The sequence below is a fragment of the Loxodonta africana genome, chromosome 2, assembly GCF_030014295.1.
Source record: "Loxodonta africana isolate mLoxAfr1 chromosome 2, mLoxAfr1.hap2, whole genome shotgun sequence".
In the NCBI taxonomy this organism is placed as follows: domain Eukaryota; kingdom Metazoa; phylum Chordata; class Mammalia; order Proboscidea; family Elephantidae; genus Loxodonta; species Loxodonta africana.
Genome location: NC_087343.1, coordinates 42,738,408 through 42,751,605, shown reverse-complemented (window position 1 = coordinate 42,751,605; position 13,198 = coordinate 42,738,408). Strand labels below are relative to the sequence as shown.

The 13,198-nt window shown below is 38.2% G+C and overlaps 1 protein-coding gene across 2 annotated transcripts in view; it reads left to right on the top strand.

The window, feature by feature from the left end:
- The first annotated feature begins 4,861 nt into the window (after nt 1–4,861).
- NUP155 (nucleoporin 155) overlaps nt 4,862–13,198 on the top strand; it is a 63,298-nt gene continuing 54,961 nt past the window's right edge. The window contains exons 1-4 of one of the 2 annotated variants that reach the window (XR_010318386.1): nt 4,862–5,168; nt 7,324–7,461; nt 9,132–9,228; nt 12,542–12,612. Coding sequence is in view for 1 of the 2 variants with exons in the window: in XM_064271396.1 (XP_064127466.1) it covers nt 5,006–5,168; nt 7,324–7,461; nt 9,132–9,228; nt 12,542–12,612 (469 nt within the window). In the remaining variant the exon portion in view is untranslated. The remainder of the gene's footprint in view (nt 5,169–7,323; nt 7,462–9,131; nt 9,229–12,541; nt 12,613–13,198) is intronic. The other variant, XM_064271396.1, reaches the window with a different exon arrangement.

Sequence of the window (13,198 nt, the reverse complement as noted above, 5' to 3'; positions counted from 1 at the left end):
TAAGATTTTCACTGACTAATTCTTTTCAGAAATAGACTGCCAGGTCCTTCTTCCTAGTTTGTCTTAGTCTAGAAGCTCAGGTGAAATCTGCCTGCCGTGGGTGACCCTACTGGTATTTGAATACCAGTGGCATAGCTTCCAGCATCACAGCAACATGCAAGCTGCCACAGTACGACAAATTGACAGGCGCGTGGGGGCTACTATATGGTAGCGTTAAGCAAATGAGCTCTGGAACCAGCATGTCTGGGTTTGAATCCTGACTCTGATAATGTAATTTTGTGAGTTATTTAGTCCCTATATGCCTCAGTTCCTTGTCTGTTAAGTGGATATAACAGTAATAGTGCCCAGCACCTCATAGCTTTTTCTGGTGAGTAAATGAGTTAATTCTCATGCAACTATTAGAATAGTGTTAAACATATATTACACACTCAGTAAATGTCACCCATTAGATGTCAGATGCTGGTGACAGCTGCAAAGACACAAAGTCCCTGCCTTCACAAAATTTCCATTCTAATGAAGAGATCTTTGGAAAACTTAAGTACCTATGGGGGCTAAATTAAAAAAAAAATTCTGTTGAGTTAATTATGACTCATAGTGACCCTGTGGGGCAGAGAAGAACTGCCCCATAAGGTTTCTAAGGAGCAGCAGTGGATTCAAACTGCTGACTTTTTGGTTAGCAGCCAAGCTCTTAAGTACCGAGCCACCAGGCCTCAATTTGGGGGCTAAAAAGACCCAAAAACCTATTGCCTTTGAGTGGATTTTGACTCATAGTGACCCTATAGGACAGAGTAGAACTGCTGGATAGGATTTCCAAGGAGCACCTGGTGGAGTCAAACTGCCAACCCTTTGGTTAGCAACCAGACTCTTAACCACTATGCCACCAGGGCTAGGAAGCTACTTGAGCAGCAGTTCTCAAAGTCAGGTCTGCAGACCTCTTTCTGGGGTCCATGAGACCAAAACTGTTTTCATGGTAATACTAAGATCATTCATCTTTTTTGCTCTGCTCACATTTGTACTGATGATGCAAAAGCAATGGAGGGCAAAACTGCTGGTGCCTCAGCACAAATCAAGTCAGTGGCAAAAAAAACTGTTGTAATCGCTGGATTCTTTGCTGTTACACATGCACTGTCAACAAAACCAGTTTCCTTTAAGAGTATGCTAAATAAAGTCATATCATTATTAACTTAAATCTTGACCCTTGAGTACATGTTTTTGTAATACTTAGCGTGAGGCAATAAGAAGTACACATAAAGCACCGCTGATTCGTGTCAAAGTCAATGGTTGTCTTGAAGAAAACCACTTGTGCAAAGCAACTGTGTTGTGTGAACTTATCCATTTTTTCATGTAATATCATTTTTACTTGAAAGACTTACAAAGTATAGTTATTCAGACTTAGGTATTTGGTAGACATTTTCTCGAAAATAAATGCAATCAACTTGTCACTTCAAGGAAAACAACTGACAGTACTAGCTGCCGATGATAAAATTAGAGCTTTCAGGAGAAAATAAGAATCTTGATAAACTTGTATCATCAGCCACTGTTAAGTCTGACGGCATCCCAATATTAAGACTTATCTAATGAGATCGGTGGAGAAATGAACAGATGTGATTTTTGTTCAATGAAATATGTCAACATTTGGAAGTTCTGCATAACTTAGTGAACCAATTTCTTCCGAACGACCAACATATAATATTACAGAATCATACATCAATAAAATCAAATGCAAGCTAGACCAGTGGATTTTACTTTAAAAACATATAAAAAAGTTTACTAATGGTTTGATTCTACATGGCATCTAAACTCTAAGAACCTCCCACTTGTCAAGTTTTGGTATAGTATCAAAGAATATCCACAAGTATCTAGTATTTAAGGCTCTTAAAATACTTTTCCCCTTCCAACTACCTATCTGTTTTTTTATCTGTGTGAGGCCAGGTTTTCTTCATATACTTCAACCAAAAAAACATACCATATTGACAGCAAAAGCAGATATAAAAATCCAGCTATTTACTATTATCCATCTCATTGCCATCACATCAATTCTAAATCATAGCTGATCCCATGACAGAGTAGAACTGCCCCATATGGTTTCTAAGGCTGAAATGCTTATGGAAACAGACAGCCACATCTTTCTTCTGCGGAGCGACTAGTGGGTTCAAACTGCCAACCTCTCAGTTAGCAACCGAGTGCTTTAACCACTGCATCACCAGAGCTCTTATTTATAATTAAATGAGACATAAAGGAGATTTTCAAAGATGTAAAGCAATGCCATTCTCACTAACTTTTTAGTTTGGGAAACTATAGTGATTTTTTCTCTCTAAAAAAAAAAAACCCAGGGCCGTTGAGTCGATTCCAACTCATAGTGACCCTATAGGACAGAGTGGAACTGCCCCATAGAGTTTCCAAGGAGCGCCTGGTGGATTCAAACTGCTGACCCTTTGGGTAGCAGCCGTAGCACTTAACCACTACGCCACCAGGGTTTCTTTTTCACTATAGTTGATATAAATATTACCTTTATTAACATGTAATGGATGTTTAATTTTTTTAGTATCTTGGTTTTTTCCTAAAATGACAAATATTAATAAATATAACCTACACAAACAAAAGCTCTTTGGGAGTCTCAATAGTTTCTAAGGGTGCCAAAGGGTCCTTAGAGGAAAAAGTTGTGAGAATCACTCTTCTAGATAAGGGGTTGACAAACTTTTTCCCTCAAGGGCCAGATAGTAAATATTTTACACTTTGTAGCCATGTGGTCTGTGTAGCAACTAAACTAAGCTGTTGTTGTTCAAAGGCAGTTACAGGCAATATGTGAGTGAATGGGAGTGGCAGGATCTAGTTCCCTGGGTACATTGTTCCTACGCAGGAATATTATGCTGATATTGCAAGGAGCCCTGGTGGTGCAATGTTTAAGCACTGAGCTGCTAACCAAAGGGTAAACAGTTGGAACCTACCAAGCACTGGGCGGGGGGGAGGAGAGAAGAGCACTACAGCATAGGAGACCCTGTGGTGAAGTTCTACTCTGTCAGAATCAACTCCAGGGCATATAACAGTATTGCTAGATCATCCAATTTTTCAAGTTTAAACTCCCCATTGGAAATGCTGTCTGATAGGCCAACAGTTTTTAATCTGTAATACAGCAAATAAAAGCTGGAGGCCCATCTGCCTATTTTGTTTTTAGTTGCCACAGAGTCTATTGTAATTCATGGTGACTTCATGTGCACAAAGTGGAACTGCTCCACAGGATTTGGGCCAGTGGTTAACTACTCAGGGGCTAACAGAAAGGTCGGCAGTTAGAACCCAGCAGCCACTCTACCGGAGAAAGATGCAGTAGTCTGCTTCCGTAAAGATTTACAGCCTTGGAAACCCTATGGGACAGTTCTACTCTGTCCTATTGGGTCCCTATGAGTTGGAATTCACTCGACCACAGTGGGGTTTTTTTTTGTTTGTTTGTTTTTGTTTTTTAGAACTTTAGTAAGCAGATTGCCACATCTGTCTTCCTGGGTGTCTCTGCTTGGGTTCGAACCACCAAGCTGTCAGCTAGAAGTCGATTGCTTAACAGTTTGGCCACCCAGGCAACCTTTTAAAACCATAAAAGCTGTTACCACCGAGTTGAATCCAACTCACAGCAACCCTACAGACCCTATTATACACCAATAATAAGGAATCTAATTTTTCCTGGTATATTTCCTATGAGGTCTTAAATTACAAATGGAAACTGGTGAAGTCATAGAACTTTGGATATTCAGAAATTTAGTCAACCCCTTATTTGAGGGAGTAAAAAGTAATTCAAATGGCAAAAGACCAATTTAGAGTAATTAAGTTATTGACTTGCTAAAGTATGAAAAATATAACTGAATGAAGCTTACCCAGGTGAGATTCTACATAACGACTGCTTTTCTACAAAGAATGCCTGGGTTCCTCCACTCAAGTTGCCTTTTGTATGAAATGAAGCCTTTCTTACTACCTCTCCTTGTTTCTTTTCTCTTATTGCGCTATACATATCCTATTAGAAAAATTGTGAGGATGCATTCTCTCTCTCTCTGCAGGAAGCACCCTGAGGACAGGGAATGTTTTGTCAGTTTGGTATCCCCAGCATGAGGTGCAATGCTTGACACAAAATAGACAGTCAGTTTGTGTCGGACTCGGAATGAAAGCATGAATTAGAAATGATCCGTTACCTCTAGGCAATAAAAAAAAAAAAAAAAAATGGGGGGAAAATAAGCCTGCTAGCAGCTCTCCTGTACAAAAAAACACCTCTTAGACACACTAATTTTTAATACAAATCCAAACGGTAGCAATCCACAAATAGAAAGGCCTAATGACTTCTAATTTACACTGAAGCCAACAGAGGAGGAATATAGTGAAATTTTGGCTCACATGTAATCTGTTTCTCACAACAGGCTACCAACACCTAACCCTCTTAGAATTGGAGCACCAGGGAGATTGGGACGCGCACTCTTAAAAAAAGTTTCAGTTGCTGGATCCCGACTTGCGAAATTCCAGGCCCCAGATCCAGCGCGCGCTATAATCCACCGGCAGAAGAGCAGCCTCCGCCGGCCGCCTCACCCACCTGGCTCCCACCTCCCCGATCCCTGTCCCTTCCTCCCATCCTACCCCACCCACCCCACCCCACCCCACCCACCTCACCCGCTCCTCTTCTTCCCCAGTTCCTCCCCTTTCCCTTCCTCCCTTCCCTTGACAACTTGATTTCGTGTTCGCCCTACCCTACCCCAAACACTCAAGCCCCTTTAAAAGTTTCCCGTTCTCTCGCTCCACCCTTAAATTCCAGGCCCCTCCACTGCTTCCTTCCCACATCTCCAAAACGCTTTCTTCAAATTCCCCACCAGATAAACCGGAAGTGCGTCATTCGGAGGCGCCGAGGCGCTCGTTTGGCGCGCGCGTCCTAACCCGCGCTTCTCAGTTAGGAGTTTTGGTCTTCTCCTTCTTTTTGGGATTTTTCCAGACGTTGGTGTCTCACACAGCGTCTGCTGTGTCTCTGATTTTAGAGATGCCGTCTTCTCTACTGGGTCCGGCTCCGCCGGCCCCCACGGCAGCCGCGGCCGCAGCCTTGCAGGAATCTCTGGAAAATGCCGGGCGACTCATCGACCGTCAGTTGCAAGAAGACCGCATGTACCCGGACCTCTCCGAGCTGCTGATGGTGTCTTCTCCAAGTGAGTGATCAGTGTCCATTTGGTGACTTTGCGTTTTCAGCAGAAAGGACTCCTTAACTTGATTCTTATCCCCAGAGCTGGTCCCGGCGAAGACATCCTGAGATTTTTGGCACTGTTTGTTCCATTTTTCAAAGAGCAGAAAAGAGCCTATATTCATTTTTTTCCTATCTTCACTTTCTTCGTTGTGGACAGTTGAGGGCTTGAGGAAACAAGAATGAGGAGCTAGCCCCCAGTTGAAGCAGAGGAGGCAAAGACCCCAACCCTAAAGAGCTCCTCACTTCCTCCCAAGTGTTTATTACTAAGGCCAGATGAGTTGGAGTTTGAGTTCTTAGCTTCTTGAGGTCCCATCCTTGTTCATACTTCGTATTAATATTTGAGTAGAACGAAAGAGCAAACGAAGTTAATTAGGAAATTTACCACGTTCACTCAAAAATATTTTTTATTATGTGTAGAGTTGCTGTAATAGGAAGGGGAGATGTTCAAAGAACTGATGGCATAAAGGAGGAGCACAGGGAAACCAGAGGTAATGGACAGGGAGGGTAAAGCAGAGTATGTGTCAACAAAAGAGAGATGACTGAAAAGTAATTCTTTTAACAGTTTTAAATTATGGCCAGGCTCTTTAAAGCGTTTGGAATTACATAAATTAGCTAGAAAAAATATGACCACTTTGTGAGATGGAATTGGAGAAAAACGTAAGTGTAAGTAAAATGGATACAGGATTTTTGATGTTAGCAAGAACCAAGATAATCTAACCAGAGTAAACTATGCAATGTAAGTCTGAAAGACATTTTTGGCAGTTTATAAAAATGGATAATTGAGTAAACTTGTAGTCAAAGAAAAGAGAGACAAAGCAAATGTAGTATTTGCCCCTGACAGCTACTTACCAGTGGGGATGTCTGTGCACTTGAAGGCTTCACCAAGGAGTTTGGTTCTGCTCTTTGGCCATGTGGGGGTCTTAGTTATCTGTTGTTAGGTGTGGTAGAGTTGGTTCCAACTCATAGCGACCCTGTGTACAACCGGTCCTGTGCCATCCCTACAGTCGTTGCTATGCTTGAGCTCATTGTTGCAGCCACTGTGTCAGTCCACCTAATTGAGGGTCTTCCTCTTTTTCTCTAACCCTCTACCAAGCAGTCAGTACTTAGGGATTGATTATATTTTTCTCTGTATGTGTATATATATTTTTTAGTTCCCATAATAATTTAAAAATTTTTTACGTATATTAGTTTCCCCCAACACCTTTGTACTCTAAACAAAACAAAACAAAACAAAAAAAATTGCTGTGGAGACGATCTCAGACTCTTAGTGACCTTATAGCACAGAGTAGAACTGCCCCATAGGGTTTCCAAGGCTGTAATCTTTATGAAAGCAGGCTGCATATCTTTCTCCAGAAGAGCAGCTAGTGGGTTCCAACTGCTTACCTCTTGGTTAATAACCTAACACTTAACCGCTGGGCCACCAGAGCTCCTAAAATAGGTCATCACTCAAGTCTAAGGAATACCTTGTTCAGGACCTAGGAAAAGAGGCTGAGCTAGCTAGGCTCATGCCCTTAGTGTTCTGGGTCTTGGAGCAAGAGAAAGGCTGCCCAGTGAGAACACTATATAGAGCTATCTGTGGTTTGTTCCCCAATAAAATATTGCCTATGTGTTATTGTTTGTATTTGTCTGATTCCATTTCCTTAAAGAACATCAGTCTAATCAAATTAGAGTAATAGCACGGGGGAGAAATTAAAGAGGAAAGCCACGGATTGTTTTCATCCATAAGTTTAAGAGAGAAAGGAAATAAGCTAGCACTTATCTTTCGTTCAGTATTTTGTTTGCCCACAATTGTTTTATATTAGAATCCCAAGGCAGTTTTAGAAATATTCCATTTTGGATTAATAATAAGAAAAAACCACTAAATTATGGAACTAAACATCTTTGTTATGGAGTAAGTTTGTGAAAGATAATCTTCCATCAGGGCTGAAACCAGTAACTGCTGCACTTGAACAATGGAACTTCTCAGGCCTGCCGATTGTCAGGCCAGAACTACTTTTTCTCTTTGCCTTTAGAGTTACTAGATACATAATTTTTTGTAGCTTGTCATGCTTTTTTGTATGCCCAGTTGATGAGTAAAACTTTATTTTTTTAAATAAGGGCTTCATTTTATTTTGTTGTAGATACTCCCACTGTTTCTGGAATGTCAGATATGGATTACCCTTTACAAGGACCTGGTTTGCTGTCAGTCCCTAACCTTCCAGAGATCAGTTCCATCCGGAGAGTTCCTCTCCCACCTGAACTTGTTGAACAGTTTGGGCGTATCCTATTACTTCGTATTTAACTGTGAAAAAAGTGTTGAAATTCGTTTTCTTATTATCATAGTTGTTTTGTATTTATGTTGTATGTCAGTTCATTTAAAAGTTTTATTTAAAATACATTCATGTACATGGATAGTTTGCAGTGTGCCTAAAAATTTCCTATAAAATTTGCTTTTGAAAATTCAATCACATTTTAATTGAGTACATTTAAGAGAATGAATTGTTTAAAAATAACTGCATTTTTCAATGATTTATTGCCAAGTATTAGTTTCCAACTAAGTGCTATGTGAGAACATTTTTTCTACCACAGGTTTTCAATGTAAAGACTCATATTTTTGTTTGTTCTCATATTTTAACATTTTGAAACTGAGATGTGGCTCAAAATGTTCAAAACAAACAAAAAACTGCCAGGTATTTCTTTTTTCTCCTAAAAAAAAGTTGTTGGTATGCTTTTACACTTAATGTTATCTGAGAATTGAGGAAGTTTAGAAATGATTGCGTTTCTAAGGATCACAATAGGATTCTGTATCTAAAGGTATGAGAAACTCAGATACTAGTGGCATCTTTTCTAGACTGAGTAGCTAGAGAAATTTTCTTCCCCTCTAAAAATAAAGATTTTATTTTTCTTAAAATGTGGCATACCATATAAAAAGCCCCCAGACTTACAGTTATTTATTAGAAAGCACTTAAATGAAACTGTAACTCTTGTTATAAAGAGTTCAGACTTCATCTGAGACTTTTTAAAATTTACTCAAAAAGTAAAAAATTATTGTTATTTTAGTACAGAGTAATTTAGGAAAAGAAAGCCAATGGAAAAATACTTAAGAAATAAGTAGAAAAGTTAGCACTGTCTAACAGATATTTTCCCTAAAGCTTTCTTGTGTTTCTCTGAGTTCTTGTAAAATGGTATTAGTAGATATATTACGCACTTCATCCCACATTCTTTCTTGGTTCCTTAATATTCTTCTTTAATCCTTTGATTAGATTATACTCTTCAAGAGACATTTTCTTTTAATTAGAAATGATTTTGTTTTCATGGCTATTTCATTGTATTACATAACATAGTTGTCTATTTTTCAATTGCACTATTTATAAGAGGCTTGCAAACTGTCCCTGGCTATGACTTTAGCATAGTACGTGCCTTTTTGTCACACTTGCTCTTTTACTACTGTAAAACATAGTTTTGTTTTTTGGAGTATTTTGTTGTTATTGTTGTTGAGAATAAGATAGTTTTTTAATGTCAAAAGTCAGTGGTATTATTCGTATTTAGTATTTTTTGAAGTTGGTAATGGTAAAAACATTACCTTTATCCTTCAAAGTACATTTTAACCAATGGTGATGGTTGCATGTGATTAATGTAATTGTTGTCACCAAATTGTACACATGAGAAATGTTGAAGTGGCAAATACGTTGTATTTTTTTTTACAACAATTAAAAAAATAAAATTTTAAGTGGTCAGTTAGTGTTAGCAGTTGTAAAATTATACATATTTCTATCGTACACTGGTTTTCATTAAACTTATTGGCAATTAAGATATTTCATTTGTTATTTATGTTAAAGAGTGGATAAATTACGATATTTTAATCATTAATTTTCATCCAAAAGCTTTTGAAACAAGTTTAAGAAAGATGAGCGTGAAATCTTTCTACCTTACATCCACACTACCTCAGATATGCAGTGTAACTGCATGATGGGAGTGTTCCCTCCAATCAGCAGAGCTTGGCTCACGATTGATAGTGATATATTCATGTGGAACTATGAAGATGGGTATGTATTGAAAGCTGGTTTCCTTTAGCATGATTAGAATTTTCATCATCTTTATCTTCGCTAATGACCTCATTAGAAGCTGCCTAGTTTCTCTTGCATTCATCTAATGTCTGGCTCAGTGCTTCTTAATTAATATGCATATCAGTCACTTGGGGATATTTTTAAAATGTGGATTCTGTTCCAGTAGTTCTGAGTGAGGCTCAAGGGCCTGCATTTTTAATGAGCTCCCAGGTAAAGCTGGGTACCACTCAAAAGCAAGGGTGTGGGTCCTGAGCTTTTGTCTTGTTAAAAAAAAAAAAAAACCTGCTTCCATCAAGTCGATTCAAACTCATAGCACCCTATAGGACACAGTAGAGTTGCCCCATAAGGTTTCCAAGGCCGTAATCTTTACAGAAGCAGTCTGCCATGTCTTTCTCCCACGGAGTAGCTGGTGGATTTGAACCACTGACCCTTCGGTTAGCAGCCGAGCGCTTAACCACTGCACCAGCAGGGCTCCTTTTGTGTAAAGACAATGTATCAGTAATTCTTTGAGAGAGTTTGACGTTTTGAAAGACTTCTTTTTTTTTTTTTTTGGACTGGGAGTTTGATAATTCATTGAGGTGACTTAACAATTATCATTTTGTGGGCTTGATCTTGCTTGCAAATTAAAGGTATATAATATGTCCGAGTGAAGGGCCAAGGCACTCTTGCTTAAATAAAGTATATTGACTTGGTGATCTCTATCTTGACTGTTTGAGGTACATTTTACTCACTTCCAGTTCTCCATAATCTTTAGGTTAGTTGTGGGATAACAATAGAAGGCTCATATAGTTAAGATGTTACTCTTGCCCCTGAGTAATTATAATGTAATTCTTAGAAACACGCATGCACACAAGATTGTATCATTGAATCAGAATTGATACTAAATGAGAACTTGTACCTTAATGGAACCATTTTTGTTTGCTGATATTTTTATTAGAAGTTTTCATAGTTATTGTTGTTATAATGTTACAATAGCTTCGATGTATATTTGTGGTCATACTTCATGTCCCAGAGCATTAATGACCTTGACCCAGTTTGTTATATTGCCATAACGTGCTTGTTTTTATACTAAAGGGTGAAACCTCTTCATTTAGGCATGTATATGAAAACCCAATGCAAAATTATTATAGAAAAGATAAATCTGAGAATATTTTCTTTAAAAAAGGTTTTTACTTCAATTTATCACATTTTCATTAACAGCTTATTCATTGAACAAGTATTTATTGAGCCTAGTATGTGTTAGGAGCCCTGGTGGCATAGTGTTTAAGAGCTCAACTACTAACCAAAAAGTTGGCAGTTAAAATCCACCAGCCACTCCTTGGAAACCATATGGGGCAGTTCAACTCTGTCCTGTAGGGTTGCTCTGAGTCAGAATTGATTAGAAGGGAACAGGTTTGGTTTTGGTTTTTCATGTGTTAGGTACTGTTCTTGTATTAAGAACAATACTGAATAAGAAAAATGTGGTCTCTCTCCACATGGAACATGCAGTCCATCTTCACTGTGTATTCACAGTAGAACTCATTGAAGAATATGCATATTGAAAGCTTCAAGGCATACATACCATTATAAATCTTTAGTCTACAAATTCACTGGTGCCAAAACTTCAACTAAACTTATTTTTAATTATTGAATTAACTTTTCTATTTTAAGTGCTAATTCCATCTAGATAGTTGAAACTTAATCTGGTTTAATTCATTGTTCTTCAACCCCCAATTTCTCATTTTAAGTGCTAATTCCATCCAGATAGTTGAAACTTAATCTGGTTTAATTCATTGTTCTTCAACCCCCAATTTCTCAGTTTGGGGGCTGTGCAGTTACCAAAGGGTCTTATATAATGCCAGAGTATGGGAAAATGGGGCAATATGGTCCACATAAGTTACCACTTAGATCTTTCTTGTTTACATGGCCCTTTTTACTTACACTTTCGTTAAACTGATGTCCAGATGCTCTGTTCTGGTTTTCTTTCTTTCTTTTCTTTTTTTTAGTGCTCTAATATGGGCAGTTTCTATTGCTCTAATTTCAGGTTCACTGATTCATCCCTTGACTATATCAGGTCTACTGATGAGTCCTTCCAAGATAGTCTTTTTTTCTGTTACTGTACTTTTTCTTATATTTCCATTAGATTGTTTTTTATAATTTCCGTCTCTGTGGAAATTCCTGACCTGTCCATACATATACATTTTGTCTATTATTTCTGTTAGACCCTTTGCAATATTGATCATAAACCAAAACCAAACCCGCTGCCATCAAGTTGATTCCTACTCATAGCAACCCTATAGGACAGAGTAGAACTGCACATAGGATTTCTAAGGCTGTATATCTTGCGGAAGCGGACTGCCACATCTTTCTCCCACTGAATGGCTGGTGGGTTCAAACCACCGACCTTTCGATGCCAAGTGCTTTAGTAATGATCATAGTTATTTTATTTTCCCTGTCTGATAATTCCAACAGCTGAGTCTGGTCCTGTTGGTTGCTTTGTCTCTTGACAGTTTAACAGTGAGTTGTTTTAGTTTTTTCCCCTTTTTTTTGTGTCTCATGATTTTTGTTTGAACTTCCAGTATCATGTGTAGGGTAGTAGACATTGTAGTAAACGATGTGAACCTTTGGAAGTGGCCGTGCCTCTCTTCTCCTAGGCCTTTATTGTGGGGGAGGTAACTTTTCCAAAGGCAAGAGTTAAACAGGCCTTGGATTTTGTTGTTAATGTTTATCCTCAGTATGTCACAGGCTTTCAGTTTGTGTTGAGTTGCTAGAAGGGTTGTCTTAATGTTCTGTTCTACCTTCAGCCTTAGACTTTTCCTGTGAGCCTGTGCCTTCTACATATTCTTTCCCTCCTCTAGTAGTAGATTGCTGTGATTTGATACTTGATGCTTTCAGCCTGGTCAGGGAGGGGATGTTAAAAGTGGGAGGTAGTTTTCCCTCCTCACATGGTTCATACTCAGCCTTAGGCGGCCCTTGTGTCCCTGAGTCTCAGGACTGAAAGGATTTTTGTTTTCTGGTTTATTTTTTTATTATATTCTATATATATATATATCCTGGAGCCCTGGTGGTACAGTGGTTAAGAGCTCAGGCTGCTTACCAAAAGGTCAGCAGTTCGAATCCACCAGCCGCTCCTTGGAAACCATATGGAGCATTTCTAGTCTGTCCTGTAGGGTCGCTATGAGTCAGAATCAGCTTGATGGCAACGGATTTGTTTGGCTTTTTATATATATCCTATATTGTAGCAAAGAATATTGTGAGATGAAACTCCCATTTTTATTTATACGTATAACATGTTTTTCTTCAACTTTGACAGAGGAGACCTTGCCTATTTTGACGGACTTAGTGAGACTATTCTTGCTGTGGGGCTTGTGAAACCAAAAGCTGGTAAGAAATTAAAATATAAGGATGATACTATGTTTTTGAATATACATAGACTCCAAGTGTTTTAAGACTGAATGATAACACATTTTAAATAGTTGAATTTCCTATTGAAGCTTTGTTCTGAATTAATTCTAATTGAAAAAAAAAAATTTTTTTTTTTTTTTTTTAATCACTAGGGGAATATTTAATACTGTTCACTCAACTTTAATGGCATGAGTGGGTCTGCCTTTAAAAATGTTAAACTATAGTTCATGCGTTTTTATCTGGCTTACTTTTTGTTATGTTTTCTTGATTTACTGGAAGTTTTTTACATTACAGATTTTCCACCAATTACTGAATTTATTGTAAAAAGCATTTTTGTCTCTGCGTTGTTTTGGTTTTGATAGCCCAAGTCATAAACCAACCCCACCGGGTTTAAAAAATTCCAACTTCACTAAGTTTCTGTAATCAAAAATTACTTCTTTGCCTAACATAGTGACTGAATGTTTCAAGATAGGACTTTGTTAAGGGGAAATAAGTATTCATAAAGTTTAAGCTTTTTAAATCAGTTTTTCATGAAAAATCATCTGTATTTCGAGGTCATTAAACC